The sequence below is a fragment of the Drosophila mauritiana genome, chromosome 2R (genome assembly GCF_004382145.1).
Source record: "Drosophila mauritiana strain mau12 chromosome 2R, ASM438214v1, whole genome shotgun sequence".
Lineage (NCBI taxonomy): Eukaryota > Metazoa > Arthropoda > Insecta > Diptera > Drosophilidae > Drosophila > Drosophila mauritiana.
The window spans coordinates 22,645,720-22,672,528 of NC_046668.1; the positions used below are offsets into that span (position 1 = coordinate 22,645,720).

Consider the following 26,809-nt stretch of genomic DNA (forward strand, 5'->3'; position numbering starts at 1 on the left):
ACCCACGCAAACTCATGTGAATATTGATCCTGGTCGCGGCACGGGTCCGCTCCGCTGTCCTGCCATACCGACGATTATTAATAATGGTCACGCGCGCGGAAAACTTTGCATTGCAATTTCTCGGTAGTCAGTTGCCATCGCGTTGTCCCTACAAACGGCTGTGTCCTGGAGGACTAGGATACCTACGGAAAATCCAATCCTGCGAAAATCAATACTAATGAGCCATTAAACGTGGCCTCAGCTGCAGTCGGCCGTAGTCTAATGAGCTGAGTGGCGGCGGAAATTGAATGTTGGCTCTAACCAAGCGGCTGCAGCAGGAAATCACATCGGCATCGCTCTTAGCCATCTCTCCGCCGAACGGAAACGGTAAAGGCGAAGGTATCGGTAGCAGGAGCACTCAAACGGAAGTCTTAGGCGTAATGCCTTGCGCCTGAGTGGATGCGTAGCATGGGCTGCTCCAGTTCCAAGACCTCCGCCACCGTAGAAGACACCAAATCATCGAAGCCCTGCTCAGCCAAGTCCAGTACAACGAGAATGGCCGCCAAGAAGGAGTACCGTAGGTCGGGACTTATAGCCTATTAACTGGAATCTTATCAGGAACCCCGTTTCAGCTGCCTCGGAGGCCTTCACCATTCCTTTGGAGAGCGATGACAGTCCGGAGATGCCACTAAACGAAACGGTTCGCCAGCCACCCAAGAGGATTCAGCAGCTGATGCAGGAGGCGGCCAGCTCGGAGCCACTCACCTTGGAGGAGCTGGAGGAAAAGCAGCTAAAGGCCAAGCAGAGGCGGCAGGAGCTCATGCAGCAGAAACTGGAGATCATACACAAGAATGCTCAGATGCTCATGAAGCTTCATGGGGAAACCACTGGCGAAGGCGAAGGAGACCGGAACGAAGTCGCGGAGGAACAGCCCGAAAAGGTCTAGCTATGAAGTTCTTTTTCATTCACATTTTTATTGTTAGCTTTAAATTATATATGTATTACTATATATCGTAGTATATTTCCAAACAATTAGATTGTATGCAATTAAATCTGCTCTCATCGTCAAAATGCTGTCCATCTGTTCTTGGTTGTAATCCTACATGTCGAACCTTTCTCTTGGTAGTCAAAACGTGATCTATTTGTAATCGAGTGTTAAATATGTACGTCTAAAGGCTAAATGTAGGTATTTCGGATTGGTTTGCTCGACTCGCGTTGGCTGGGGTCGGATATATATTGTTTGCAGTACTATATGCTTCATTAGGATGTGTGTGCGTGGTTGTAAATCATGTCTCTTGGGTTGGTTTGGTTGGTTGCTTACGCTTGTTCTTCTTCTTGTTGCTCGGTATCGTTACTTCATATTAAACGCCGTATTCATATATATGTACTTGTATATATCGTATCGTATCGTTAGGTATAAATATGCATGCTGTGTCACAGACACTACAAATGTCGCTTTGATTCCGGCTTGGTTCGCACCAGGCCCCGCGCCACTCGGATTAACTGGGGCCAACAATTTGTTAATATTTCAATTAGTTACCTACACACTCATTAAAAATGTTCGCTCCCCGATCGCATCGAATATATCGTAGTACCTGGATGTCGTTTGCTTACACTGTATGTATTTTACTCTCTCATATGCCTTGAATGTGAATATGCTTGCGGTTCACTATTAGTTAGTTACTGGAAATTGGTGCACTTCGAAGAAGCAATTGGTTAATAGCTATGAGTTGTGGTTCGATTCGGGATGCTGCCCAAAGAGATGGTCCGCCAGTCGACGGATTGGCCACTTTCAGCACAACCTATTGTTAGGGTTACTAATACTATCCGTCTAGTGTCCGGGTCCGCGCGTGCACGCCCACGCTCATGCTCCTGATCCTTGATCCTTGATTCCCGCCCCTCGTCCGTGTCTGTGGCCTGATCCTCCTCAACTGGGCCATCTCTTCGACACACGTGCCCCAAACATATTGCTTGCGTTACTGTTACTCTGTTACTCTTGGGTTAAGAGGCTAAGATCATCCCGGTTGCGGGGACATTTGCCACGTCAGTTACAAAAGGTTTGTTCTTAGTTGTCGAACCATGGTGGGTTGCGTTCTTAATACATACAAATAATCGTTATTTTATACATACATATTCCGATATATTAGCAGGTATGTGTCTACAAATTGATTTGCACGGTTGACGCTGTTTGGCCTTCTATCTTGGTTTCTACACACATGTACAAAAAAACAGATTTAACTATTGGAAACGAGCAGTACAATCACAATATTCCCCCTACGATTAATACATGTCATATCCCATCATGTCCCCCCGCCCACACAACGAAAATCGTAACGAGAACCAAACGATTCCATTGGTTGGCCAAGATGCAACCGCCATTCGTTGCCCGCGGAACTTAATCCTCCTACTTTGAACTTGTATTAAAGCTTTTTTGGTTTATGCCTCTCCGCCTTTCGCCAACAACTTAAGCTAACTCATTTGCCATGTGTATAATAATAAATATATATCTTATATGTGTGTATGTATGAATTGCAAATCGTAATCCATTATATTTGTATTAAATTCTTCCTGCATCGAGCATGTGCCTACCTAACAGTACGTAAACGCCTAACAAAATGGAATCATCCTCCTCCTGGGGGACCGTGATCATCCTGATAACTCTGATTTGACCAGGTGCTGCGGAGGGTTGCCGGGGGAACTAGTCTAAAGATACCTTAATGAGATCTTTGGCTTACTTGGAAGCAGTTGTTCGAACTTCGTGGGTCTAACTTGGCTGGGAAGAGGTAAGTAGGTGGAAGTTCCTGCCTAACTAGATCCTCAATCAATAGAGAACTCATTTCTGATCTTTGTGCGAAATATGCCATCTGAAACTGTCCTAAGACTTATCTTCACACCGCGAAACCTCAGTTCTGGCAATAATTATGTATGGCAACCCTCCGGGAAGGGTGATGCGTGTATATAGTCGGGGGCTAGACATCAAAAAATCAGTACTGCTTGTCAATGGGTAATCCTAAGCCTAGTTTTGGTTTTACTGCCCCCAAAATTCTAGCGCACAACACTTATTGCAACTACTAGTAGTTAACCGGCCAGATGATGGGTGATTAAGTATTAATTATCTAATTGTAGACGCCGCGCACCATCCCCTCGCGGTTCCGGGTGTGCCACTTGCAGGTGAGGATCCGGACGTAGGTCCTCCGGAAGGTGGCGTTGCACAGGGCGTAGCACATGGGGTTGATCGTCGAGTTGATGTAGCACAGGGCGTAGAAGAAGTCCCACAGCTCCGTGGGAATGCAGTCGGAGCAGGTGGTCAGCGGCTTGATCAGCACCAGGATGTTGTACGGAGTCCACGTGATGATGAAGCTCAGCAGGATAGCCGACAGCGTCTTGGCCGCCTTCGACTCCTGCCGCTTCTCCTGCGATTTCTTCTTCTTCTTGGCCGCATTGCGGGCGTTCATGAGGGCGTGGGCCCCGCCCACTCCGACGCCCGCTGCCCCGCCCCCAGCCTTGCCCAGCTGCTTGGGTATGACCTTGGCGTTGAGTAGCCTGGCATCGTGCTGGGCATGGGACATCCTCCGTCCGAGTGGCAGGCTGAACTCAGAGTCTCGCGAGGGCAAAGGTCGTCGGGTGGCTGCGGCGCTTGCCAAAGGAGCTGCCGCGGCCGTCGTCGTGGGCCCGTCCTCGTGTATCATCTTGATGGAGGGCGCACAGTCGCCTTGCATGCTCAAGGCTGCGGAGGCAGCTGCCCCGGCACCAGCGCCACCCCCTCCTCCGTTGGCCGCATTGCTGGATGCGCCGTCGGAAGGCAGGCGGATGAGTATCGTGTACACGGAGTCCTGGCTCACCGACCGTGAGTTAATGCGATTGATAACGGGCAGAGTGCGCGAGTCGCGGTGCGTCGCATTTCCGGTTGTACCCAGTCCGATTCCACTTCCGTTTCCGGCCCCATTCCCGTTCACTGCGCCGTTCCCGTTGTGGCTGCTGTTGTTGTTGTTGTTGATGGCGCCATTGCCATTGCCACTGGGATTCACATTCGCCGTTGTGCTCGCCGCAACCGCACTCATTTCCTGCAGCTGCGAGATGGAGGCGAGCGGTGGGCGTGGCAGCGGCGTGGGCGAGACATCCGACAGGAGAATGCTGGGCGGACGCACGCCGCTCACGCTGCCGCCCATCGAGTAGTTGTCCCGCATCACGTTCATCGAGGTGCATCTGCGATGTGGAGAAAGAGAGAAGACAGGATGTGACATCGGTTTAGCATTTGAACAAACACACATTAGAGTGGACCACTCCAACGACACTGACAGGCAACTAGAACAAGAACAACAGCTCGGGGCCAACTCTGGATGCAACTGTGCACCTGCTCAACCAAATGTGGCACACTCGGACGCACAGGACACAGAAACACATCATGCATGTGGGCAGTGCATTTGGAATGGAAACAAGTGGCCGGAAATCGCAGCTTAAATCGATTACCCTGCCGATTGCCAATGGCACACATAAATTGAAACAAGTCCAGCGGTCAAAGAGATACGTATCTTTAAAATGCAATTCTGGCACTCGTTTCAATTATAGCTATCGAGTATCCTACACATTTTTGGGCTGGCCTGAATGGCGACACATCGCGGATCCAGCCAAAAGCTCATTTTCCCAACTCATTTCTATGCTTTTTCAGATTCCACATGGATTTGCACATTAGCAAATTATCTAGCTGTTTATACTTGCTAATTATTCCCCACTGATCTATGCCACCAATTTGCACGCAGTTGGTAAATTTATTCAAACCGTAAAAGTTTCAGATAAAATTTGGCCTGCATGCAGCAAATTGAACTAAGCGTTTCAGCAAACAAATGAAAAATCATATACAGACATAAAATATTAATCAAATAATAAACTAAATCCCATATGTATTTAGAAAACTCCTAAAATTTAAATGTCATCGACTCGTGTTTCACTGCATATGAATACCAGAAATGGCTCATTGCTCGCAGAGCGATTTGTATTCTAAGCTTAAACTATCACTTGATCAAATCCAATTTCATGAATTAATTACAACCATCGGAATCAACAAACTCCGGAGCACAATGTCCTGCTCCAACTACCTTGGACTGTAAGCCTCAATTAGTTTCCATCCCGATGTGTGCAGTGGTGCAAAGCCTTCCATCTACGTGGATTATTTTAGTGCTGGATGCTATGACTTTGATGGATTCGTGTGTGGAAGGAGGATTGGGAATGGTCGAGGAAGAGGGAGAGGGAAAGGGGAAAGGGATTGGTGCATCGTGGTGGCCAGTGGAGAATGGGCCCAAACTCATCCTCCTGGACACTTTTCACCACTGCCACTTTGCGTTTGTGTGCACAGGCATTGGACGGGAAATCGAATCGATATATGCATGTGTTTTGGGTGCAGGTTGTTTGTTTGCCTCTCGGAAAAGTGCTCTGGGTGCAATGGAAGTCGTACGAGTCGTACGCATATAACTTGGGGTGAGAGAGTGGGTGCGGTGTCGGCTTACTCGAAATATAGACGATTAAAGTTCAGAATTTTGATTGTTTTTACTACCTGGAGACGGAGCTTTGTAAAGGAGTTTCAATTGTTACTGGTGTTGCATACCCTAAATCAGAAGGCTCCTCCTGCTCGTAGGCGAAGTCGTCGGAGTCCTCGCGACCGGAGTGCCACCACGCAATGCACCACTCCTTGATGCTGCCGAAGCAGGTGTACGACTTTTTGATTGTATTCGTGCTTTTGATCTGTGGATAGTGGGAATTAGTAAGCAGGAACAGGGAAAAGGCGGTCAGAGTGTCCTACGCTTGACTTGCGCGAGTGCATCCCGTGGTAGCCGGAGTCGATGACCATGTTGGTCATGTAGACACTCTCCGCGTCCGCCGAACTCTCGGAGCGCGGACGTCGCCAGGTGTCATGGTCGTTGCCGCCCACCTGGGCGAAGGCCAGCAGGCCGCCAGAGGCGTGATTCACCACCGTGTTCTCGTCACTGCAAACATCACAAAATAAGATTATTTGTTTAAATGCTTAGTTATATATTTAGACCGACCAAAGGATTCTACTGTAACCATGCCGATTTCAACGTGACACAAAATCAAGGAAAACGAATCAATGAGCTGTGAAATGAACTGTTTCTACATTTCAAATTTAAAATGATGCAGCTCATTGAGTCGTCAAATAAGCATTAATCATTTAATATAAATTTAAAGTATTACTGAAAGTAAAGTAATTCTTCACGAAATCTTACTGTATACACTTATCTTATGCCTCACCTGCTGTTTGATCTCTTGCTGGAGTCCTTCTTGCCCGCCTGCAGATTGGGCAGGTCCTTCTGCCGCTTTTTCGTCTCGCGCCAGATGCGCCAGTAGAGGAAGCACATGATGGTGACCGGGAAGTAGAAGGCGGCCAGTGCCGTGCCGAAGGTGATGTACTGGTTGGTCTCGATGAACTGGATGTAGCACTCGTCCTTGGGCACCGTCCGCTTGCCCTCGATGTAGGGCCAGCTGTAGATCCAGGGCGGCCAGAGGAGCAGGCTGATGCCCCAGGCGGCGCCAATCATCACCGCCGCCCGGTTGGTGGTCCTTTTGGCGCGGTACGTCAGCGGTCGAGTGACACTGAAGTACCGATCGAAGCTGATGATCAGCAGGTTCAGCACTGAAGCATTCGAGGCCAGGTAGTCCAGGGCCAGCCAGGTGTCGCAGACGATGGGACCCAAGGGCCAGTAGCCCAGGATTGTGGTCACCGCAAAGAGCGGCATCGATATCGCGCCGATGGCGAAGTCCGCGATGGCCAGCGAGAACAGGAAGTAGTTGCTGATCGTCTGCAGCTGCTTGTCGATCTTGAAGGATATCATCACCATGACATTGCCCGCCACCGTCACCGTGCTCAAAATCGCCGCCACGAAGCCCATGACCACCATGGAGGCCAGTGAGTACCGCGGTCCCTTCGTCTCGAAGCCCATGGTGCCGTTCGTCTGGTTTCCGTACATTCCCGAATAGGGATCGTATAGCCCGCTCGCCGCCGTGGACGTCAGGTTCTCGAACAGGGCGGTCAGGAGCGTGGTGCCCGGGTATCCTGGCGAATACCCTGCAGGACTCGCCGTCGTCGTCGTCGTGCTGGTCGTCGTCGTGGTGGTGGTCGTTGTGCTCGTGGTTACGGTCTTAAACAGCGGCTCTAGTATGCTGGGCGGTCCATGGGCGGCCAATGCCAGACTCATGACCGGCTCCATGGCGGATACGTGATTTTACCTACTTTGCAGCTGTAAGGATTACGATGCTCGCTGTCGCTTGCTTTCTCTCTCTCTCTCTATCTCTGTGATTGGCTTGTCTCTTAGTTGAGCCTCATCCGCTGCTTATCCTTTTCGCTGCACCCACGCAAGGCGTTGGCCATTTTCCCCAGACCCTAAGGGAAAGAAAAACATGGAAGTTAGGTGGGATATAAAGCACCCTAAAGTAATTATTCTGAACTTATTTTTTATAACTCATGTACATTGATAACACACTTCCCTTCGAACATTATCTTTTCAGAGCAGCATTCTAAGTACACATTACCAACTCGAGCATCTGAATTGAAAACTCCTTTACTGCCTTATAGTTAACCTTCCGAAGATCTCGTAACTTGATAAATTTACGGCCCTTTGAACGACCGTAATAAATTTCACATAGATGCTAAAGGATAAGCTGCCAAGTGGCGCCGCAGAAATTTATTAAATTAACCAGCAAGATGTGCAAATGTCAGAAGATGTCGGTGGGCGTTGTGCGCGAAAGGAATAACTTGCGGTTGGAATAATTACGGCGATGAAGATTCCTTGCGAGATGCGAGTATCTCGCATCCGGATGCGGCGATAATTATGATAGGCCAACTTGGGCGGCTAAGCACCGTAAAGTACTTGAGCTTAGCGGCTATAATCGACTTGAGGCCTTCAGGCTCGAAGAGTAATTGCATGTTGGGCTGGGAAGTGCATATAGTCACACGATTTCGAACGCCCAAGCCAGCGGATGGCCAAGAGCCATGGGAAAGAACGGCGAGATTTATGAGAAACTGTCCCAGCAATGGCCTTTGATATATCTCATCTTGGCAAGGAATCCCGGGAAAGGAAGCAAAATAACATATTTACAATGCCAGGGGCCGACTGACTGGCTTTGTGCTTTCTGCAAAATGACATTTTCTGTGTGATTTGTTTTAATGGAAATGAAAACGTAGATGTAAATGTAAATGAAAATGAAAACGGCTTGAATGCGTTTCCTTGGCAGGCCTCAGCCAGCCCCCTGTCGCCCATTTGCAGCCGCTCAGCCATTTCAGCCATTCCAGCCACACCTACAACATTTGTTGTTCGTTTATTACTGTTGCCAACAATGGCAGTGGCAAAACGACAAAAATAACAACAGGCGTGCAACAGTCGAGGAGGAACTTGGCTCGAACAAGGAGCATCGAGCTGCGAGTTGCTAGCTGCGAGCCCCGACACTTTGGCACGGAAATGTTCCAGGCGGCTTCCTCTGACACTTTTCAAAACTATTGATGTTGTCATTGGCCATATGCCTATAGATATCTGGAGGAGGCAGTGGGGCGCTTGTTCATTTGGCAGCCATTGTGCGCGGCGACTTTGATTTGGAAAGTTTTTCACCAGCTCGCAATGAAAAGCCGCCACGTTACGCATACGCCATGGCTGCCACCTGATTGATAGGCCACGATACGTGGCGAAATGAACACGCCACAATGAGCTGTCCGTGATTGATTCGCATTCAATGGATGCGAAGTTATTGTGCGCCGCGCCATTGTCGCTGGTCAGGCGGGTTTCATACAAATCATGCCACAAAAGGGTCAAATTCCAGAAAACTAATTTACGTATCTTTTTGCAGAAAACCTATTTAATATTTGATTTCAGGGCTGTTATCAACGCGCAATCACTTCTGTAATCTTAACTGCTATAGGCTTGTAGTCAAACGTTATCTACGTAAAATAACACACATCACCCAATTGAAGCGACTTGTTTCAGATGTTGCAGTCCCTGAACTGGAATAGCACATCTTCAGGAGTAGATTACTTTTCCTGGAAATATTTCCTGTTCTCACTGGCTTGTCCTGTGAAAGTCGTAAACTTGCAACCAAATGGATTCTCCGTACAGCAAATGGCCTGAATAGACATACAATTTTCCAACTAAGCACATTAACTTGTAATTGCCTGTTGTTAAAAGCCATGAATTACAGAAAACAAGCCGAATGGCTGATTAATTGGCCTCTAAAAATACTGTTGCCTACTTTAGATAACTACATGCATGCATATATGTATGCGATCGAATGTCCTGCCGAATGCAAATTGCATCGATTGACAAACCAATTGAACCATCACGCTTGCTACTCCAAATCCTAACTGAAATGTGCACATTGACGGATCAATTGACCTTTGTGGGGCTCAATAAATGCGCAATTTCCACCGACTGTGCTCTGCTCCTGTTTGCGGCTATTTATGGCCATAACTCCAAAGGATGCCCAATTAAATGCAGCGTTAAACAATAAATCAATCAAAATCCGTCTGTTTATCTCATTGAAAACACGCACACACGTATAAATCAATTGCAAAACAAGCCAACAGACTGGTGAGATGGGCCAAACCAATGGGGCGCCATAAATTGAGCCGACGTATCGTACTGACAACAACAACCCCAACCTCAAGCTCAACCTCAAGCTCAGCAACAAATGGAGAGGGCAGAACATTTCCAATAAGTGAAAAAACAAATCGCTCGTGTGACTCGCTACTTCTCGGTTATCCCCGTGGTGGGGGCCTTCTCTTCAGAGACCCAAGTAGTTGGAGCGCTATTTCTCGGCTACGTGATTTTGACTTGGCCACGTCAGATTACGGACTTGTGGGGCAGAGCTACACCGATAAAAACTGATACGACATTATGCTCACTTCCAAGAAATTCCGGATTAGAAGGAAGTGATTCCGCATTCAGGGAATGTTCGAGGGAATTCTCAATTTGTAACATTTTCAATGTAAACTATACATTTTTCAATGATGACCTGGGAAAGCAAAGTGGCGCCTAAATTTGGGTTAGTGAATGTAGTTATTGGTAATCAGCTGCCATTGCCGGCTGTCCGCCTATGTTACATTCAAATTTATCAGGCGACCGCTCCTCCGGCAAGTAATCGAATTGAGCTCCTTGTTGCCGTGCCTCGCTTTTTGGCTGCCATAAAAAAGGATTTATGGATTTATTATCAAATGCGTCGGGCGCACAAGTAACACAAGTAACCATATACCACACACACACACACATCCCCATGGCTGAGCAACCTGCGACCCGCGAGGATTTGTTTTGCCATTTATTAGGCTATTTTTATGACACTGCCACGAGCTGGTGGAACGATGGGGTAAGCACAGTGAGCACACGAAGCAACCGCTAATCAAATCACACTTCACTTTTCAGCCATGGGAACTATGTGGAGCCTTGTAGGCCGCTACTGTGGAACAGGCCTATGGCCAAATGCAGTTTTGGCAATTGTAAATCTCGATGTTTATCGCACCCGTATAAATTATAACGCCAGTCGATTAGTGGCGCACGGGATGATTGTAACTTTCTCCTTATCAGGTGCTTACAGGCAATCAGGTGACACAGTTCTTATGTGTAAGCTCCTGGCAACCGCTGATTTAATGAAGAGTGAAGCATTGACTAACGACTTTCATTTGCTAATGGCAGGGAAAAGCAGAGAATCCCGTATTTAAGCAATCTGTGATTTCAGTAACTCGTTGGTCTCACCAGCTTTTTCGGCTCCTTTAAACGTGTTTGCCCAAAGATATGTAACAGTATATTTTAAATAGGGAAGTGCGATGGATTTTAACACTGCCAACAATTGAAAGGACTTTCTCGTTCTCGAAGTTTTTCGCTTCGTGCGCGCAAATTATCTTCCCCTATGGCCAAGCTTCACTGTGCTCAAAGTGTATATTTTTGATCAGCTCATCAACAGTCGGCTTTATTTTGCATTGGTTATTCTCGTTCTGGTCCGCTTTTTATGCGGGCTCTGTCAACGCTCACACACACTTGCTCACGCCTATTTAAGCACACCCACTCGCCCGCCCACACATACACACATACGCACTCACACACACGCATGCACGCACTTTGGGAGAGGAGAGGCAGCGGATGGAAAGGATGGGCAGGCCAACTAGCTTGCATACTTTCGAGCCCTGTCTTTCACTGCGCCCATTTCTCCTTTCTTTTCTGCTGGCTTATGTTAATTTCGCGCGAGTTTAATTGCTTGCCACATGGCTGCTGATGCCGAGCGGATGCCGTTAGCTGTTGACTGCTTTCTGTTGCCCGTTCCGTGCTGCCTTCTCTTCAGCGTTTCCTTGGACCGAAATGCGAGCTGCTTGGCCTGGCTTGTTTGCGGAAATTAAATTGCTGGACTGCCTTTCACCTTATGCTCCGGCTGTCCGCTAAGCATATTGCCAGGCGAAATGTGCACACACTTAGAGAAAAACAGTTTGTCTTGGCGAAAAATTGCAGTTCTCATTCTTCTTTATCACAGTATTTCACTCCCACTCTAAAGACTAGTAATAATCTCTATATAACAGTTGCTTCAATAAATTTTTAAATTAGCTACTTGAAGAATTGCACGCTTTTGCCAGGAAACACAACTAATGATTTCCAATGTTTCTCACTGTGTAGACTCGGGTGAGGTTGTGCGAACTGCTGGGTTGTAGGTCGAGGGGGTGGTGGCGCTACAGGGCGCAGGGAGAGGGGGTGGCTGAGCCGCGCCCCACCGACCTACTCGCACAAAGTTTAATCAAAACGAGAGCACTGGAAACGGAGAAAGCAGCGCTGCCGACGTCGCAGTCGACGGCGACGCCAACGCACACACAGACACACACTGGGCAACTGAACTCTCACTTACTTGCTAGCGCTCGTTCTCGCTCCCTCTCTCGCTTTCGTCGCTCTCTTGTGGCGCTCGCGTGCCCTCTTGCTCTAACCTATTGCTTATTTGGGAAGGTTCCGTTGTAACGGTGACATCGCTGTTGTTGCTGCTGCTGTTGTTACTGGCTTTGTTTTTGTTTTTGGGCTTAGAGATGCTGCCGCTGCTGGCGTCGCTGCCTTGGCGTTGGTGTTGCTTTTGCTTTTGCTGCTTCTGTTGATTTTGGTCATTTGCCGCTCCCAAAAGTATGCTTTGTAATTTTTTGTATTGTGCGCGCACATCTTCGCCTCTGCTTTCTAGTATCGTATCCTGCCGCTCCTGGCTGCCCCGCCCCCAGCGCCTCCGCCTCCTGCTCTTTGGATCCTGCTCAATTCATTTCGCCTTTCGCCAATTTTATTATACACAATGCGAACTGCGACGCCGACGTCGGCGACTTTGCGTGCTTAAAGTTAGCACATTTAACATTGCAACTGGGCTTGTTTTACTCGCTATACGGACACAGCACAACTCGAATGACTTGTTTTAACTAAGGTACTTAATTATTGCTCGATGTAAAAATTCCCTTGAAACCGCTGACAGCTCTTGCACGCGTTTGTTTTTCACTCGGTTATTATTGCTACTTCTCACCGCGAAACTAGAGAGGCTGTAGCGCACGTTGCCAAATCTCATCCGGGACTGAAGCTGAAAATTCTGGCCAAGGTATATAACGGTACAGAGCCGAGGAGCGGAGAGAGCCAGAGCCGAGCAGCAGCCGAGAGAGAGCGTGAGGGAGAGAGTGGGCGACGCGAGTTCTTTATGCTGGAATTTGTGTTTGTTGGGCAGCATGGCGAGCATCCTTTTACCAACACCCTCGCACAAAGGACATACGGAAAAACGGGCTGGCGCTGTGTGTGTGCAGCCGAAAATGTGCTGGCAGCGGAACTTAATGGATGAATATGAATGAAACGCCGCAACAGTCCAAATGCACGAAGGCTGGGGGGGAGGGGCAGGTCGATCTATGGGCAAGGGTGGCAGGGGGAATTCCAGGTGGCGAAGACAAGTCCGCACGAGGCCCACGGGCATGGCTCGAGTGCCATCTTGTGTAGCAGCGGCATCTACGACTGCCACATCTGCAGCAGCAGCATCGGCAGCATCAGCAGCACCAGCAGCAACAGCAACAGCAGCAACATCAAGTGCGGCAGCAACACTGGCCACTTTTCAATGGGACTCCTGGCGAACGAGTGTAAGCGTAACGCATTTGTGTGAGTGTCGCTGCGAGGGTGTTCGTGTGAAGTGGAAGCGCTGGAAAAGCGCATTCTCACATTTCAATTAAATAACACCAGCGGCGTACGGTCACAATTGCCAGTTCAATGGGCATTCCGAGCGTGTGAGGAAAATAACCACTTGGGCTTTGAGCGAACTTCGACTGGAGGATTCTATTCTCAGAGCATTAGGAAAGGTAAACACAGCTTGGGCTTGTTGAGTGCTCGAAATAGTATGATGGACCAGAATTATTTAAGACCTTTCCTATTACTAAACTTACAATTTTCAGAAAGTTCGTTATTCTGGGTAATAACTGAAGTTATTGCCCATCTTCCAGCTAATTACATTACAGTACTTTCACTTCGAACCCTTCGTCGATTGCGAGCAGGTCCCTCAAGTGCCTTGGCTTTATTAATAGCAACTCATGTTGCGTTTAAACTGGACAACAATGGAACTAAGGCAGCGGACATGGCACTGGCACTGGCAGTGCACCCGCGACCCACACCCAGCCCACGAGCACCTCGGCGGAGGAGGCGCCACACCAACCACCCGAATCCCGGCAACCGACAAGCCCGCACTTTCCCTTGGGCCTGGCATGTGCTTAGGTCTGCGACTGCGGATACTTCTGTGCGCTCGTCATGCCACCACATGTGATATAAAAATACATAAATGGACAATGCAAAAGGAAAGATGAGTAAGAGCTCTGTGCCGCCGGGGCACAGGGAGCCGGAGGATGCGGATGGGGCGAGGCCCAGCTCGGATTAGGGGCGAATTGATTGAGCGAGTGGGCCGAGGGTGTGGTCCTGGGAAGACACCGTTCCAATAACTGCTGCAATAACTGGCCAAGCTGGCGGGCGCAGCAGGGAGGTCGGCTCTAGCAGTGGCCAATGCAGCCACATGCTGGAATTTGGTAGTGACACCACGCTCTCGGAAGCCGGAAAATTCTTTGCAGTGCCACCACGTTACCCATACGCACCGTTGACCATGTAATCGAAAGGCTCAGCATGCCATCGCCCAGCTAGAGAAATGCCGGACCCAGGGGACGGATGCCGTTGGAATGCTGGCGAGAGTTTGGCCATTTTCGGTACTGACATATTTTCCAACGCTCAAGCACAATTTCACTTTAGCTTCCAGTCAAGTTGAGTTACTGCAGTTAAGCCGCTGAAGTTTCGTCGGCAAAGTTTGACTTTAATCTTGCTAAATTGAATTTATCTAGGAATGAGGAAAGTGAGTTTCGTGTAATTGGCCAAGGCGGCTTACTCCCCAATAAAAGATCGCTAATTTGTCTTTTTCTTTCTTTTAATATTTTTTTGTTGAATATTGTTTTTGTTTGTTTTAAATATATATATATATATTTATATAAAATATATAAGCATAAACTTGTACAAATATAAATATCTTTTACGTTTACCCGACGGCCCCTCATTATCGATCTGCATATCTGCGTCCGTCTGCAGCTCGAAACTCGAGCGCTCACACAATTTGTTTCATGGAATCCCAACATCTCACATATTTCTTCTGTTGCTACTCATTAACTTTTGCTAAACTTTCCGTGGATGTGTCTCTGTGTGTGTGTGTTAAGTTGCATAGCTAAGATACAAGTACTATAGATATATTTACAATAGCGATAAGGTCAACAAAAAATATTTGTTTGGTGTACGTATGTATGTTTGTCCTCTTGTCTTCGGGAGTGTGAGTGGTGTGTTAAACGTAGATAAATATTAAGTAAATTTAATTCTGCCCACGACGGTTTCTCGCATACATAACATATATGTATGTGTATAATATACATGTGGCATGTATACTCGAAGATATGGTATTGTAACGCGTTGGATTTCACCAGATCGATAGACATGTACAGTAATAATAATAATAATAATAGAACAATAGGCTAACGTACACTGAAGGATAATAAAATTAAACTTATGCAATACATTTACGACACAAAAACTAAGCTTGACCCCACGCGCTGCTTGGCCCGACTTACATACATACATGACCATCTAAAACATATATACTCTCTCTTACATATACATATATAAGCAAGGCAGAGGCGCTCAATCTCTGGCGGAAGCCTTAATGGATGGCTGACAATTGTTTTGTTACGTTCTGCATAGCTGTCATAGCTGCTGCCGCTGCAGTTCCTTTGTTCGCCGGTTCGACAGGCTGCTTCCCGTCCCCGGGCACCGCTATTTCTTGGCCTCAGCCCTCGGAATACGAGCTGAGGCTGCTGCGCGTCGAGCCGGTGAAGTGATCTCGCTGCAGCGTGTCCGAGGGCATGGACACAATCAGGGCGCCTCCGTACAGGGTCTCCATCTCGTCCAGCTGCTGGGCGAAGGTCTCCTCGAGGCGCTGGTGCAAAACATGGGAGTATCATTAGTATTTCTCAGGGCAAGGATGCACTTTACTGGGCAACAACATTCAATCGCAATCTATACATCATCAAGTTAGAGAGTAGAAAGGGCGGGGGAAGTTAGCTGAATAGCGCATGCATTAGTAGGACACTTAGAGCTGAATAACTATACATAGAATACGCAGTGCCTTCCGGAACCATCAGATACGCGAGCTCCAGTTGCAGGGCCCTGGGTCATATCGAATGGCTGGGAAGCGCACTGGGGATAGATCAAAGGACTAACCTCTTGTTGCAGCCGTTGCTGTAGTTGCTTTACACATTACGAGAAGAGGAGAGCCGGCAAGAAAAGTTTTTGGATACAGATTTTTGATTCGGTTTGGTTTTTGTTTGGTTTTCGATAGCAGCGCGTTGTTGTTTGCATGTGGGTGTTTATATATAAGAGTGGGTGTGTACAGTGAAGCATCATGAAATTTGCGATATGGTAATATTTATTTGTAAGTATTTCATAGTTATAAGAATGTTTAGAGTAAGATATGGCTACACAAATGCTTGGCATGTTGCTAAGTGGAATGTGGAATGTACTCTTTATCATTCGTTATACTCTTATCGTTTTCGTTTACTAAGTACTTCGATAATACTGCTTAAATGGAATGAATTTGGAGGCGGAGGGCTGATCCAAGTCAAGAAAATACTTTAACATTAAAAATAGGCAAACAAGTAATCCACTTTCGTTCATCAAAATAGCATTTCCAACAAACAATCAACTTTTGGCAAGACAGAGTGTATGGCATTTTCCGTTGCAGGTAATTAGGTGAGAAAAGCTTTACAAATTCGGTTAGCAGGATGAAGTGTTTGGGGAAAGGGGTTCTACGAGGAATGTGCAGTTAGCCAGCACCAGCGAGGAATGTAAAGCAGGTTGATTCGGTGTCAGTAGGTGTGAGTACAGGTTGATTGGCTGGTTAGTGTAGTAGATGAGGTGCATGCGGGAAACTGGCTGCTGTAACGTGGCAAGTGCTGATCGCGATGATCTACGCCTTCGTTTCTTAGATGGCCGACGAGTCCTCCTCGCAGCTGTGCTGCCGCTGATTGACTCTCGGCAGTCTGTACTGCGCCGCATACAGGTCGTAGTAGATATCCTCGGAAGAGGCGGCGGAGTCGGCCGAGGCGACGCTTCCGTTGGCACGACTGTGTCCTGGCTTAACGGAGGACCGTAGCTGCGGCTGCACTTCGTCTAGCAGGGCGGCTGCCTTGCGTCCGGAGTCAAATATCAGGTCCGCATCACTGGTGAACCGCGTGGACAGCTCGTTTATGTTGTACATCGACTGCGCACTGCTCAGGGAGGATCTACCGCTGCTCCGGCTGGCCAGCGAGGGTCGCTTGATAGCAAAGGAGGTGGTGTGCAGCAGCCGCTGAGTGTGCGCAGTTAGCACTGGCCCCTCGTGAATGCGCAGCTCCACGCCGCTGGCCTCCGCCGCAGCCTTGGTGTCAAGGCGGCTGAATCGATTGGTGACCAAGCCCAGATCATCTGGTGTTTTGGGCGGCGTACTGCCTCTGAATGTGCTCATGGCTGGCTTGGAGTTCACATCCTCCGCGCTGTTCAGTGGTGGAGTGGAGGTCACCACCTTCACGAGCTCGTTTGCCGGAAGCTGAGTTATAAGACGAAGTTGGTTTTGCGCCGGAAGCGTGGCGACGCTGGCCCGCTTCATCTGCTCGCTCAGCATCTGCTCCTCGTCCTCTTCTAGCACCTGATCGCTTATCATCTGCGATCTCTGTTGTTTGTGCATAATGGGAGTGCTGGGCACACTGCGGCTAAGATCTGGAGCTGATCCGCGGAAGTTGGACAGACGGTTGCCACCACCTCCCATCATTAGGAGCGAGGAGCGAGAGCGCGGCATGTTTTGAGGGTCGATAAAGGTGTTGCGGGGCAGAATGCGTGAGGATCGCTCGTTGTAGATGTTGCGCAGGTGGGCGGGCAGCTTGACCTCCTGATCCTCGAACTCCTCGCGGTTGGCCACAAGGCCGAATCGCTTTTCGTGCTGATCAATGGCCAGCTTGATCTGACGGTTCAGTTCCTACGCTCGGTTTAATTTGGTTGTTAAACACATGCATGACCAAATCCGTTGATCGGTTGGTTGGTTGGTTTTTGGTTAGTAGTTGGGAAGCACAGCGGTAAGCATTTTTATATTTTGTTTAAATTTTATCAGTTATCGGTTTCGGTTTTTTTTTTTGTTTTTGGTTAAGTTTTGTAGGTAGTAGTAGGTACAGTAGGCCACCAAAGTGAATGCATTTGCGTGGGTGTAAAGAGAGAGAAAAAGTTGAAAAAATAATTGGATTAAGTTCAGCCTTGGTTCAGTCTAGTTGCAGCGGTTTGAAGATGAGCTCGGGGTTCGTCTGTCTTTGTCCCAGTTCTCGTATCAGTGGCAGACACGCTTTTCAATTCAAAATAGATTAGCTAACTGATGATTCATTGCCTCTATTTCAGCTATATAAAAAAATGAGTCAGAAGCCGTTTAACTGTATGACAAGTCAGACAATTAAACGACCAATCGTTATTCCACCTGTTTCACCTCTTCACGTCGACTGATGCTCATCTACAAACCGCACAACTTTGACGGAACGGGTGGGGATGGGTTTCAGTTTTAAAGGATAAAGGGGGCACAAGACACCACAGTTCACCGTAAACCAATAAATATACAATAAGTATCATTACCAACTTATATCAAACGAGTTGATCTACTTTGTACATTAAAAAACACATAACACCAACGAAATAGGGCGGAGAGCTTTTGGCTGAGAGCGCTCTTGGGCGGATCTCGAACGAGGATTTGCATACACACCTGTTTACGGGGCACCAACTGTTCGCGCCACTCGCGCAGCTCCCCCTTCAGTCGCTCATCGATCTCGGAAAGCTTGGAGTGTTCGTGCTCCACCAGAGCCCTTCGCTTTTCGTTCTGAAGTTGCTCCAGCTCTCTGCAAAAGGAATAGAATAAGTATTTGCCCAGGGAATCCATTTGGCCAGCTACTCACTTTATGGCGCTTTCGCGAGTAGCGCGTAGCTCTTCCAATTGCTTCTGATGCTTGACTTCGAAGCGTCGCTCCTCCTGCATATACCGCTTCTTCTCTTGCTCCTGGAACTGTATTTGAAATAGGGATTAGTTGAATTCTGATTCTGTCTGTAAACCACAATTCATTCCTACCTTCTTCAAGCGATCGCGTTCGATTTCAGGATCTAGGTTCGTGGAAATTCGCAGGGATTCACGGAACATAAGATCTCGCGCTTTGCGCTCTGCACGGATGCGCTTCGGCAGAGCCCGCTTTTCCATTGTCTGCTTCTTGACCATGTCCTCCTCCTTACGCTGCAACATGCGCTTCACCTGGTCCAGCTCCTTCTCGTGCCGGATTATCATCTGATGTCGCTGCATGAAGCATAGTTCCTTTACATGCCGCTTGGACAACTGATGCCGTTCGTGAAGCTGCTTCTCCTCTAGTTCCCAGAGAAGGGCCTCCCGCGTCCTCATGGCATTCTGTTTCTGCTGCAAGAAGTTGCGGTTGATAGTGGCCAGGTGGTCTCGATGCTTCTCGCTTAATCGCCTTAGTAGGAGCTCATGCCTCTCCTTTAAGGAATCCAGGAAGGCGCGTTCCTTCTCTTCGTGGTCCAATTCCATGGCTGAACGCCGCTGCTTGAACTCATCCTTGCGCTTGTCCTTCGGAAACAGGTCAACTTCCTGCTTGAGCAGTCGGATCTCCTGCTTGAGATTCTCTCGGAAGATCTTCAACTCTTGCTCCTGCTCGGAGCGAATGCGTTTAGATGAGGAGCGCAGCTCGTTCTCCTGCGTCTGCTCTGTCTTTTCCACCAGCTGCTTGTGCTGACGCGCCAACATATCCATGTCCGCCTCGTAGGTCTTTTCCAGCGAGGAGCGCTCCTGCTCAAAGCGACGATCCTGCTGTTCCTTGGCCTGCTGCTCCTTTAAGTGCAGTTCTGTCTGCTGTTTCTTCTCCTGCTTCTGCAGCAGCTTTAGTTCACGCAGCTCCTGCTTACGGAAGTCGTGATCATCGTAGATTCGTCCGTTCTCATCGTCCCCGTAGATTACTCGGCTTGTGGTGGTGGTCATTTGCACGCCATCGATCTCGAATTTGCGGGTGCGCTTCCGTGTCTTCTTGCGCAGGTTGCGCAGCTCAATCTCTTCCTTGGTGAGACCTTGAGCGTTTGCAGACTTAACTACGGCCGGAACCCTAGCCTTGGGTCGGATCACCACCTCCTCTTCCTCATCAATGGTCTCGTGATTGTGGTTATTCGTCAACGAGGGAGGTGGTGGAGGCATCAGTGCGGCCGCTGGATACTGCTGCTTGTTGTTGTGATCCGTTTCGTGCCGGCTTTCCTGACTAGTGTTTGTGCCAATGCTGTCCACGTCGGATCCTCCGCTGCCGCCAACCAGCACCTCAATACCACGCCGTCCGCGCACCGAGCCATTCTCGCTCAGCGAGCTGTCCGGCGACCGCTTCTCCTGCTTGAATCGGTTTACAATGATGTTTACGTCTTCCGGCACAATGCCAACTCCATTGGGCTGGCGCTTGCCCAGCTCATTGCTGCTGTCCTTCACCTTAACCCCCTCATCTCCCACGGTGACCACGGAGACGTGGCTCGTGTCCATCAGATGGTCACTGTGATCGTGGCTATGACTGCCAGACGCCGTGTTATAGGCCGAGTCATCATCCGCGTAGGACGGACTGACTATTAACACCTCACTTTCATCCAGTTTGCGTGCGTGAACAGTGGAAGACGTTTGCGGTTGCGACGGAGGAGCGGGAACCACACCTGCTGGCTCATTAACAGCCAATATCATTGAGGATTGCTTGTGGGGCGGCGTGGTGGCATCACCCAAACTGTCGTCCAGCGATGGAAAATCATCGTCCGTCGAGGATTCATGCAGGTGAGTGCTCTTATTCATATCATTGGAAACGATGATCACCTCGTTTTGCGGTGGCACCACCGAGTTGTCGATGATCACCGGCGGATGGGTGCTGGTCACAACTGTTATCTGACTCACCGACTCCAAGCTGTTTGGCAAAACCAAGTGCTGCGGTTGAGGTGGCAGCGGTTGGTGATGATGCGGTGTGGGTGGATCGCTGTTAATGGTAATAAGGGAAGTGCTCGAGCTGAGAACAGCATTTGAAACTCTGCCCGAGGAGCTGGAAGAGGCCACCGATTGCACAGACACAATGGAGGAGGCTGTGGGCGATGGCGGCTGCGGTTTCGGCTCCATCGCCTCTTGGCCAATGGCCACCTCAATAGCCGTGGTGACTGGAGAAGTGGGCTCGGGAGTGGCCAGTTTTTTGGGAGACGTCTGGGAGTCGCTGGCAGCCGGCTTGGCATTTGCAAGACCCAATGGGGACGGCGGGGGCGGGGCCTTGCCCTTTTTGACAAAGTGCTATAGGGGAGAATTTAAATCAGTTTGCATTATTTAACTGAATGAGTTGTGTTTACCTTCTTGTCGGATTCGGTTTTCTCAGATGTTTCTGCAACAGCTGCCACATCTTCGGGTTTCTTTTGCAGCACAGCCGCTGTGGGTTGGGCTGGTGGTGTAGGTGGCTGCTGAACTTGCGGTGGTGGCGTTTGTTGGGACGACGGCGGCGCTGGAGCAGGCACTTTGGTATGCGGCGGCTGCTGGGCTGCCGCTTCAGCATTGTCATCCTTTGTGTGGTTTGGTCTGTCCGGAGTGGTTGCTTTAGTTGTGGTTGTAGCTGCTGCTGCTGCAGTTGCCGCTGCTGCGATTGGTAAACTGCTACTTGGTTGGGACTGCTCTTTGGCATCCCGCAAAATGGATGTAGGTGTACCTGGAACTGCAAAGGCGGTGTTTAACGTGAGCAAGGGTTGAAAAATATGCACCAAAGTTCATATGCTTACGTTTGTCAATGTCTTGGCTCTGCAGCGAAGCAGAGTCATCGTCCAGGTCGAGCTGGAGCGCCGAGTTGCGGGGTTCCTGGGAAAGATTAAATACAGCTCATTAGCATATTCATGCGTAAAGTAGTTCCTAAATAATTGCTGTTAGGCTAGCAAGATCTAGATCTACTTGTCTCTTACTACAATAGCAATAGCAATCCTACGGCAAAACTATTCTTACATTCGGCATGCCGAATTAGCATAATATTCGATTCTAAAATTCCACAGAGATTCATTTTATTGCTATACCCCAAAACAGCCCTAAAAGAATTTGTTTACATCCGACGTTGAGCAATAAACGCATTGTTCGCAAATTCTATCTGTTATTGCTCCATAAACAATATCTAAGTCTTAACGTAAGGAGCTTATAGATAGTGAAACTGACACTTTTGTCAGCTATGTGCTGGTCAGACTGATTAGTAACTTAAAACCATGTGTGATTGAAAGTGTGCTTCCTATAATTACCGCAAGAAACCGATAGCGAGGGCTTACGGAGGAACCCAAGTACAATAACAAACACAACGACCGAAGAATGCCTCCGGCAGAGGAGCTAAGTGATAAGCGGCATTTGGCAATGCTGATAAAATGAGTAAACTAATTGTGGGTCCGCTGTTGAAGGACAGTGCCTGGGATGCAGAAACGGAGGAGGGGAGTGGTGCGGGTGCCAGGAACGGACGGAGCACGGACAGCTTGCTGTAGAACGACTTACCAACCCTCTGATAGAGCGAGCGCCGCTTCACTTGGCGTTTAAGCTTCTATATCAATTATTTCCAAGTAACCACATACAAATGATAAGAACAAACATTGCGACATTTTGGCGGAACAAAACAGAACGTAACATAAACGCAAGGCAAAGAATAGTCGAGAAGAAACGAAGATAAACGTATAAAATAATGTATCGCGCGGTGCGATTTGGTTGGGTTTTCAGGCGGCAGCGTGTAAGAGAGAAGAAAGAGCAGTTGGAGAGGTGAGAGAACGTAGAGATTATCATCACATCTAGCAGTTGGACTACAAGGGTGCGGTGCAGGGCACAGGGATTCAAGGGCTTCCAAGGCACACTCACCTCGGTCTCATCATCCACCACCTCTTCCACGACCTCGGCCTTGTACTCAAGCAGCAGATCCTTGATAGGCTTGGCATCCAGATTTCTGTTGATGAAAGCGTGCTGCATCAGCACATCCGTCGTGGGCCTCACCTGAGGATCCTGTTAAGAAAGAATACAAATGTAAAGTTAGAATAGGCAGCAAAAAAAAAAAGATTTGAGGGTTACCCACCTTGACTAAGGACTTCTTCAGGAAGTCGTTAAACTCCTTGCTCCATCGAGAAGGCTGCTCCAGCTTGGGCGGCTCGCTCTTTTGAATTTTCAGGAGTACTCGCATGGGCGACATCTCGCTGTTCGGCGGCTCCATCTGCGCCAGCTCGATTAGCGTGATGCCCAGTGACCAGATGTCCACTTTGTGATCGTACGGGTTGTCCCGGAACGTTTCGCAAAGCACCAGCTCCGGCGCCATCCAGTAGGGAGTGCCAATGAAGGTGTCGTGCTTCTGCATGGTGTGCTTGTTTTTGGCCGAAACGCCAAAGTCCGCTGAAAGAGTTGATTCCACTTTGAGACGATGGCTTGGGAAAAGAGCACCGATAACTTACCCAACTTAACGCCACCTTCCATTGTGAGAAGCACGTTTCCTGCCTTCAAATCACGATGGATGACTTTGTTGCGATGCAGGAAGGTGAGACCCTCGGTCATGTGCTTGCAAACATAGGCAATCTGCGGCTCAGTCAGGGGCTTTTCCAGCTCCACCATAATGCTATCCAGGGCCCCTCCGTCGCAGTACTCGATGAGCATCTGAGAGGAATTTCAAGATATGACTTATAATCCCGATAAAACTAGAAGTACTTCGAAATACTCACCCACAGCTTATCATCGATGGAAAAGGCCTCATACAACTCCACTATATTTGGGTGCTTGATCTCCGACAGAATGTCGATCTCGACCATGTGATCGCTAAGGTTCTCCTCGTCCTCCAGCTGGCACATTTTAGCGGCAGCAAAGCGCTTCTGCTCCTTGTGCTGCGCCTTGTACACCTTGCCGAAGGCTCCGTCGCCGAGTTCGCCGACCATTTCCCAGAACTCCGCCGGATCCGTGTCCATCTTGATGTTGTTGTACAGGCGCTTCTTCTTGGCCTCACCCCCGCCGAGGTGGAAGACCTTCTTCAGGTTGGTGATAAACGACATGTTGGCTCTCTTGTAGATTTCCCCTGCTTCTGCTGACGATGATGATTTCTTGGGTTGAGTCTACATAGTGAGCTCCTGGGCGAGAGTCCAAGCAGGAAAACTAGATTTGGTGAAAGCTGCGGACATTGGCAAACGTTTATTGATTGAACGGGCAGGTGTATACCACAGACTTGGCAGGGTTTCAAGTCTGGCTCTAAGTTTCAATCTGAATCTCATTCTGAATCGGAATCCGGGGTGGAACTGCCCCGTTCTAGAACGCAGACCATAGCCCAGATATCGTGGCCTAAACTCACCTTCTTTGCAGCACTCTCTCCTCGGTTCCTTCTCTTTTTTTGTTCAGCGAAATAGGCCAAAAAGCGGGGATTGTGGGCTTGGTTGGCCCGTCTTTAGCGCTTCTGTGTTCTGTATGTTTTATAATTTAATTAGCAGCTAGCGAGCTCTAATATTTGTAGAAAAAACACGTACGAATGGGAGGGAAATGATTACAAACGAGAAAAAGTCAAAGACGTAGACAAAAGAGCGTGAGTGTGTGTGTGTGTGCGTGTGTCTCTGCTTGCGAGTATTTGTGAGCTGGTCTCTGGGCTTTTAAGCCCCTCCCCCCTTCAAGACCCACACCCGAACACCTATTTACGCCGAAATTGCAGCGAAACCCGGGATTTACGGATGCCAAAGCTGACTAATTGGTTGAGGCGCCTTCAATTCGCACTGACCAGCTCGTAATTCGTGAAATTTGTAAACAACACGCGCACTTTTAACTAAATTCAACATCCCATTGATGATTACGGAGCAAGTATAGTCGGCGAATGGGCGTGAAACTTGAGGACGCACGCAAACGGAATGGGATATTACCTCATTCGCACACAGTCACTTCCACGGTTTTCGGCCTTATCAATCACTGCACTATCGCTATTTCGACTGTTTTTGCCGCACACTAAGCCATTTAAAATGTATTTTACCCCGTAAATGCTTGGAAATTTCTCTCGCGCAAACGCTTCGTGTTGCCACTGAGCTGCAATTGCACCCTGTTCGGCGATCTGGCAGCGCCGCCGAAAAATGGCCGTTTAGGTCATCTGTGCCAGAAGAGAGAAGCACTATTTGCCTTCGCCAAGGGCAAAAACAGAAACAACACACACTTATGCAAACACACACGCAGGCGGGGAAAATAATAAGTTAAGTCGACTGCTGATTAGTTACTTTGCTTTTCAGCTGGTTTTCGGCAGGTGCAGCCTCAGCAAACGTTCTTTTTCGCACTTCCGCTGTCCGATTGCGCACTTTCTAACTGTTTGCACGGCGCTTTTCCTCTCATGATTTTTCCACCAGCATTGTGTGGCCGTTCGACAAAACTGCGAAAATACCAGGGATGGATGATAATTATACACCAGTAATCCGACTCTCCTATACCCTTCTCTTTATAACATATAAAACCATTAGGTTTGTTTAACAATTGTAAGAAATCGATAACAATTAACTTCTTTCCCGAACACGACAACTTTATTATAAGTGTCGGAAAATAATGAATATGTAATATTTAATATAATGTATTCCGAGTCCGAGTGTGACCAGGTAATAATTTTTAGAAAAGCATGCTTTTGCTTGCCTTGTACTAAATACAGAAAGCGAGGCGTCGGCCACACTGTAAATCGTTTCTGCTTGTCATTTTGGCCTGAGTTTTTTGCCGCAAATTGCAGGTAATTTAGCGAAAAACAGGAGTCGCAGGAAGCCAAACCCGTCAAAAACAAATCAGTCCGGTACCTAGCAATCGGCGCAGACGTCATAGTAAGCCCCCGAACCGAAAGTCCAGAAAAAGCACAAACATGCCGTCGCAGGAGGTGAGCGTAAACAAAGTGATAGTGCATCCATTGGTTCTGCTGTCCGTGGTGGATCACTTCAACCGGATGGGAAAGATTGGCAACCAGAAGCGCGTGGTGGGAGTCCTTCTGGGCTGCTGGCGATCCAAGGGAGTGCTCGATGTGTCCAACAGCTTCGCAGGTTAGTACTGCCTTTATATCCAAAGTCGTGACAATGAAACAAAAGAATACGCTTCTGACTTCCAGTGCCCTTCGACGAGGATGACAAGGACAAGTCGGTGTGGTTCCTGGACCACGACTACCTTGAGAACATGTACGGCATGTTCAAGAAGGTGAACGCCAGGGAACGGGTCGTGGGCTGGTATCACACAGGTCCCAAGCTCCACCAAAACGACATAGCCATAAACGAGCTGGTCCGGCGCTATTGTCCCAATTCCGTGCTGGTCATCATCGACGCCAAGCCCAAGGATCTGGGCCTGCCCACAGAGGCGTACATATCGGTGGAGGAGGTCCATGACGACGGCTCTCCGACCAGCAAAACCTTCGAGCATGTGCCCAGCGAGATTGGCGCCGAGGAGGCGGAGGAGGTGGGCGTGGAGCATCTGCTGCGTGACATCAAGGACACAACCGTGGGCAGCCTGTCGCAAAAGATCACCAACCAGCTCATGGGCCTCAAAGGCTTGAATGCCCAGCTGCGCGACATAAAGCAGTATCTGCAGCGCGTCGGCGACAGCAAGATGCCCATCAACCACCAGATTGTCTACCAGCTGCAGGACATCTTCAACCTGCTGCCCGACATAACCAATGACCAGTTCACGGGCACAATGTACGTGAAGACCAACGACCAGATGCTGGTCGTCTACCTGGCCTCCATGGTGCGCTCGATCATTGCCCTGCACAACCTGATCAACAACAAGCTGGCCAACCGCGACGCCGAGGAGGGCAAGAGCGACAGCAAGGAGGCCAAGGAGAAGAACAAGGATAGCAAGGATAAGGACAACAAGGAGACCAAGGACAAGGACGGCAAGAAGGCGGAAGAGAAGGCCGACAAGGGCAAGGACGAAGGCGGCAAGGGTTCGCGCAAATAGGAGCGGAAGAAAAAGCGCAAGCCCCGTCGCAAGCGAAAGAAGCAGGGGCCGCAGGACTAGCTGCTGCTTCTTCTGTTCTCCAGGAAGTGGAACACATCTGCAGACCATACGGCGAGGGTGTGCAGTGGCCTCAGAAATCAAGCATTGCTACCATTCATCGTTCATTGCCCCCATGAAATCAAGCTCCCTCTTATTATTTCGCGTAACTAACTAATGGCAAGTTTATGTAATTAAAAATTAAATAATTTAAATACTCCGATTGTTTGCT

At 48.7% G+C, this 26,809-nt stretch overlaps 4 protein-coding genes across 10 annotated transcripts; 2 read left to right on the top strand and 2 right to left on the bottom strand.

Moving 5' to 3' along the window:
* Positions 1–144: 144 nt before the first annotated feature.
* LOC117137466 lies at positions 145–1,081 on the top strand. Its single transcript, XM_033298913.1, has 2 exons — positions 145–556; positions 612–1,081. The coding sequence occupies exons 1-2, from the start codon at positions 439–441 to the stop codon at positions 923–925; spliced, it is 432 nt and encodes a 143-aa protein (XP_033154804.1). The 5' UTR covers positions 145–438; the 3' UTR covers positions 926–1,081.
* LOC117137465 (muscarinic acetylcholine receptor DM1) lies at positions 1,062–12,539 on the bottom strand. Of its 2 annotated transcripts, none has more exons than XM_033298912.1 (5): positions 11,860–12,539; positions 6,244–7,372; positions 5,777–5,960; positions 5,582–5,718; positions 1,062–4,185 (listed from the first exon to the last, which is right to left on the bottom strand). In XM_033298912.1, exons 2-5 carry the CDS (start codon positions 7,197–7,199, stop codon positions 3,096–3,098), a joined length of 2,367 nt encoding a protein of 788 aa, XP_033154803.1. In that variant the 5' UTR covers positions 7,200–7,372; positions 11,860–12,539; the 3' UTR covers positions 1,062–3,095. The 2 variants fall into 2 exon arrangements, with proteins under 2 accessions (XP_033154803.1, XP_033154802.1); XM_033298911.1 differs by having other exon boundaries at positions 5,531–5,718.
* A 1,919-nt stretch (positions 12,540–14,458) lies between these two features.
* LOC117135412 (serine/threonine-protein kinase 10) lies at positions 14,459–24,982 on the bottom strand. Of its 6 annotated transcripts, XM_033295565.1 has the most exons (14): positions 24,840–24,982; positions 23,939–24,084; positions 23,322–23,761; positions 23,058–23,256; positions 22,688–22,998; positions 22,477–22,617; positions 21,378–21,453; positions 20,958–21,313; positions 18,670–20,901; positions 18,500–18,606; positions 18,310–18,442; positions 16,564–17,544; positions 15,681–15,782; positions 14,459–15,471 (listed from the first exon to the last, which is right to left on the bottom strand). In XM_033295565.1, exons 3-14 carry the CDS (start codon positions 23,643–23,645, stop codon positions 15,322–15,324), a joined length of 5,112 nt encoding a protein of 1,703 aa, XP_033151456.1. In that variant the 5' UTR covers positions 23,646–23,761; positions 23,939–24,084; positions 24,840–24,982; the 3' UTR covers positions 14,459–15,321. The 6 variants fall into 6 exon arrangements, 3 of the variants coding, with proteins under 3 accessions (XP_033151456.1, XP_033151454.1, XP_033151455.1); XM_033295563.1 differs by lacking the exon at positions 16,564–17,544 and having other exon boundaries at positions 14,463–15,471; positions 15,756–15,782; positions 24,840–24,980; XR_004459024.1 differs by having other exon boundaries at positions 15,399–15,471; positions 15,756–17,544; positions 23,939–24,047.
* A 290-nt stretch (positions 24,983–25,272) lies between these two features.
* Positions 25,273–26,778, top strand: LOC117136900 (26S proteasome non-ATPase regulatory subunit 7). Its single transcript, XM_033298016.1, has 2 exons — positions 25,273–25,634; positions 25,700–26,778. The coding sequence occupies exons 1-2, from the start codon at positions 25,460–25,462 to the stop codon at positions 26,539–26,541; spliced, it is 1,017 nt and encodes a 338-aa protein (XP_033153907.1). The 5' UTR covers positions 25,273–25,459; the 3' UTR covers positions 26,542–26,778.
* Positions 26,779–26,809: the final 31 nt, after the last annotated feature.

Coding starts and splice junctions, on each gene's coding strand:
- LOC117137466 (XM_033298913.1), top strand. CDS start 439: ATGCGTAGCATGGGCTGCTCCAGTTCCAAGACCTCCGCCACCGTAGAA. Junction 557..611: donor GGCCGCCAAGAAGGAGTACC/GTAGGTCGGGAC, acceptor ACCCCGTTTCAG/CTGCCTCGGAGGCCTTCACC.
- LOC117137465 (XM_033298911.1), bottom strand. CDS start 7,199: ATGGAGCCGGTCATGAGTCTGGCATTGGCCGCCCATGGACCGCCCAGC. Junction 5,961..6,243: donor AGCAAGAGATCAAACAGCAG/GTGAGGCATAAG, acceptor TGATGTTTGCAG/TGACGAGAACACGGTGGTGA. Junction 5,719..5,776: donor TGCACTCGCGCAAGTCAAGC/GTAGGACACTCT, acceptor CACTATCCACAG/ATCAAAAGCACGAATACAAT.
- LOC117135412 (XM_033295565.1), bottom strand. CDS start 23,645: ATGTCGTTTATCACCAACCTGAAGAAGGTCTTCCACCTCGGCGGGGGT. Junction 23,257..23,321: donor CCATCGATGATAAGCTGTGG/GTGAGTATTTCG, acceptor AATTCCTCTCAG/ATGCTCATCGAGTACTGCGA. Junction 22,618..22,687: donor TGAAGAAGTCCTTAGTCAAG/GTGGGTAACCCT, acceptor CTTTCTTAACAG/GATCCTCAGGTGAGGCCCAC.
- LOC117136900 (XM_033298016.1), top strand. CDS start 25,460: ATGCCGTCGCAGGAGGTGAGCGTAAACAAAGTGATAGTGCATCCATTG. Junction 25,635..25,699: donor TGTGTCCAACAGCTTCGCAG/GTTAGTACTGCC, acceptor TCTGACTTCCAG/TGCCCTTCGACGAGGATGAC.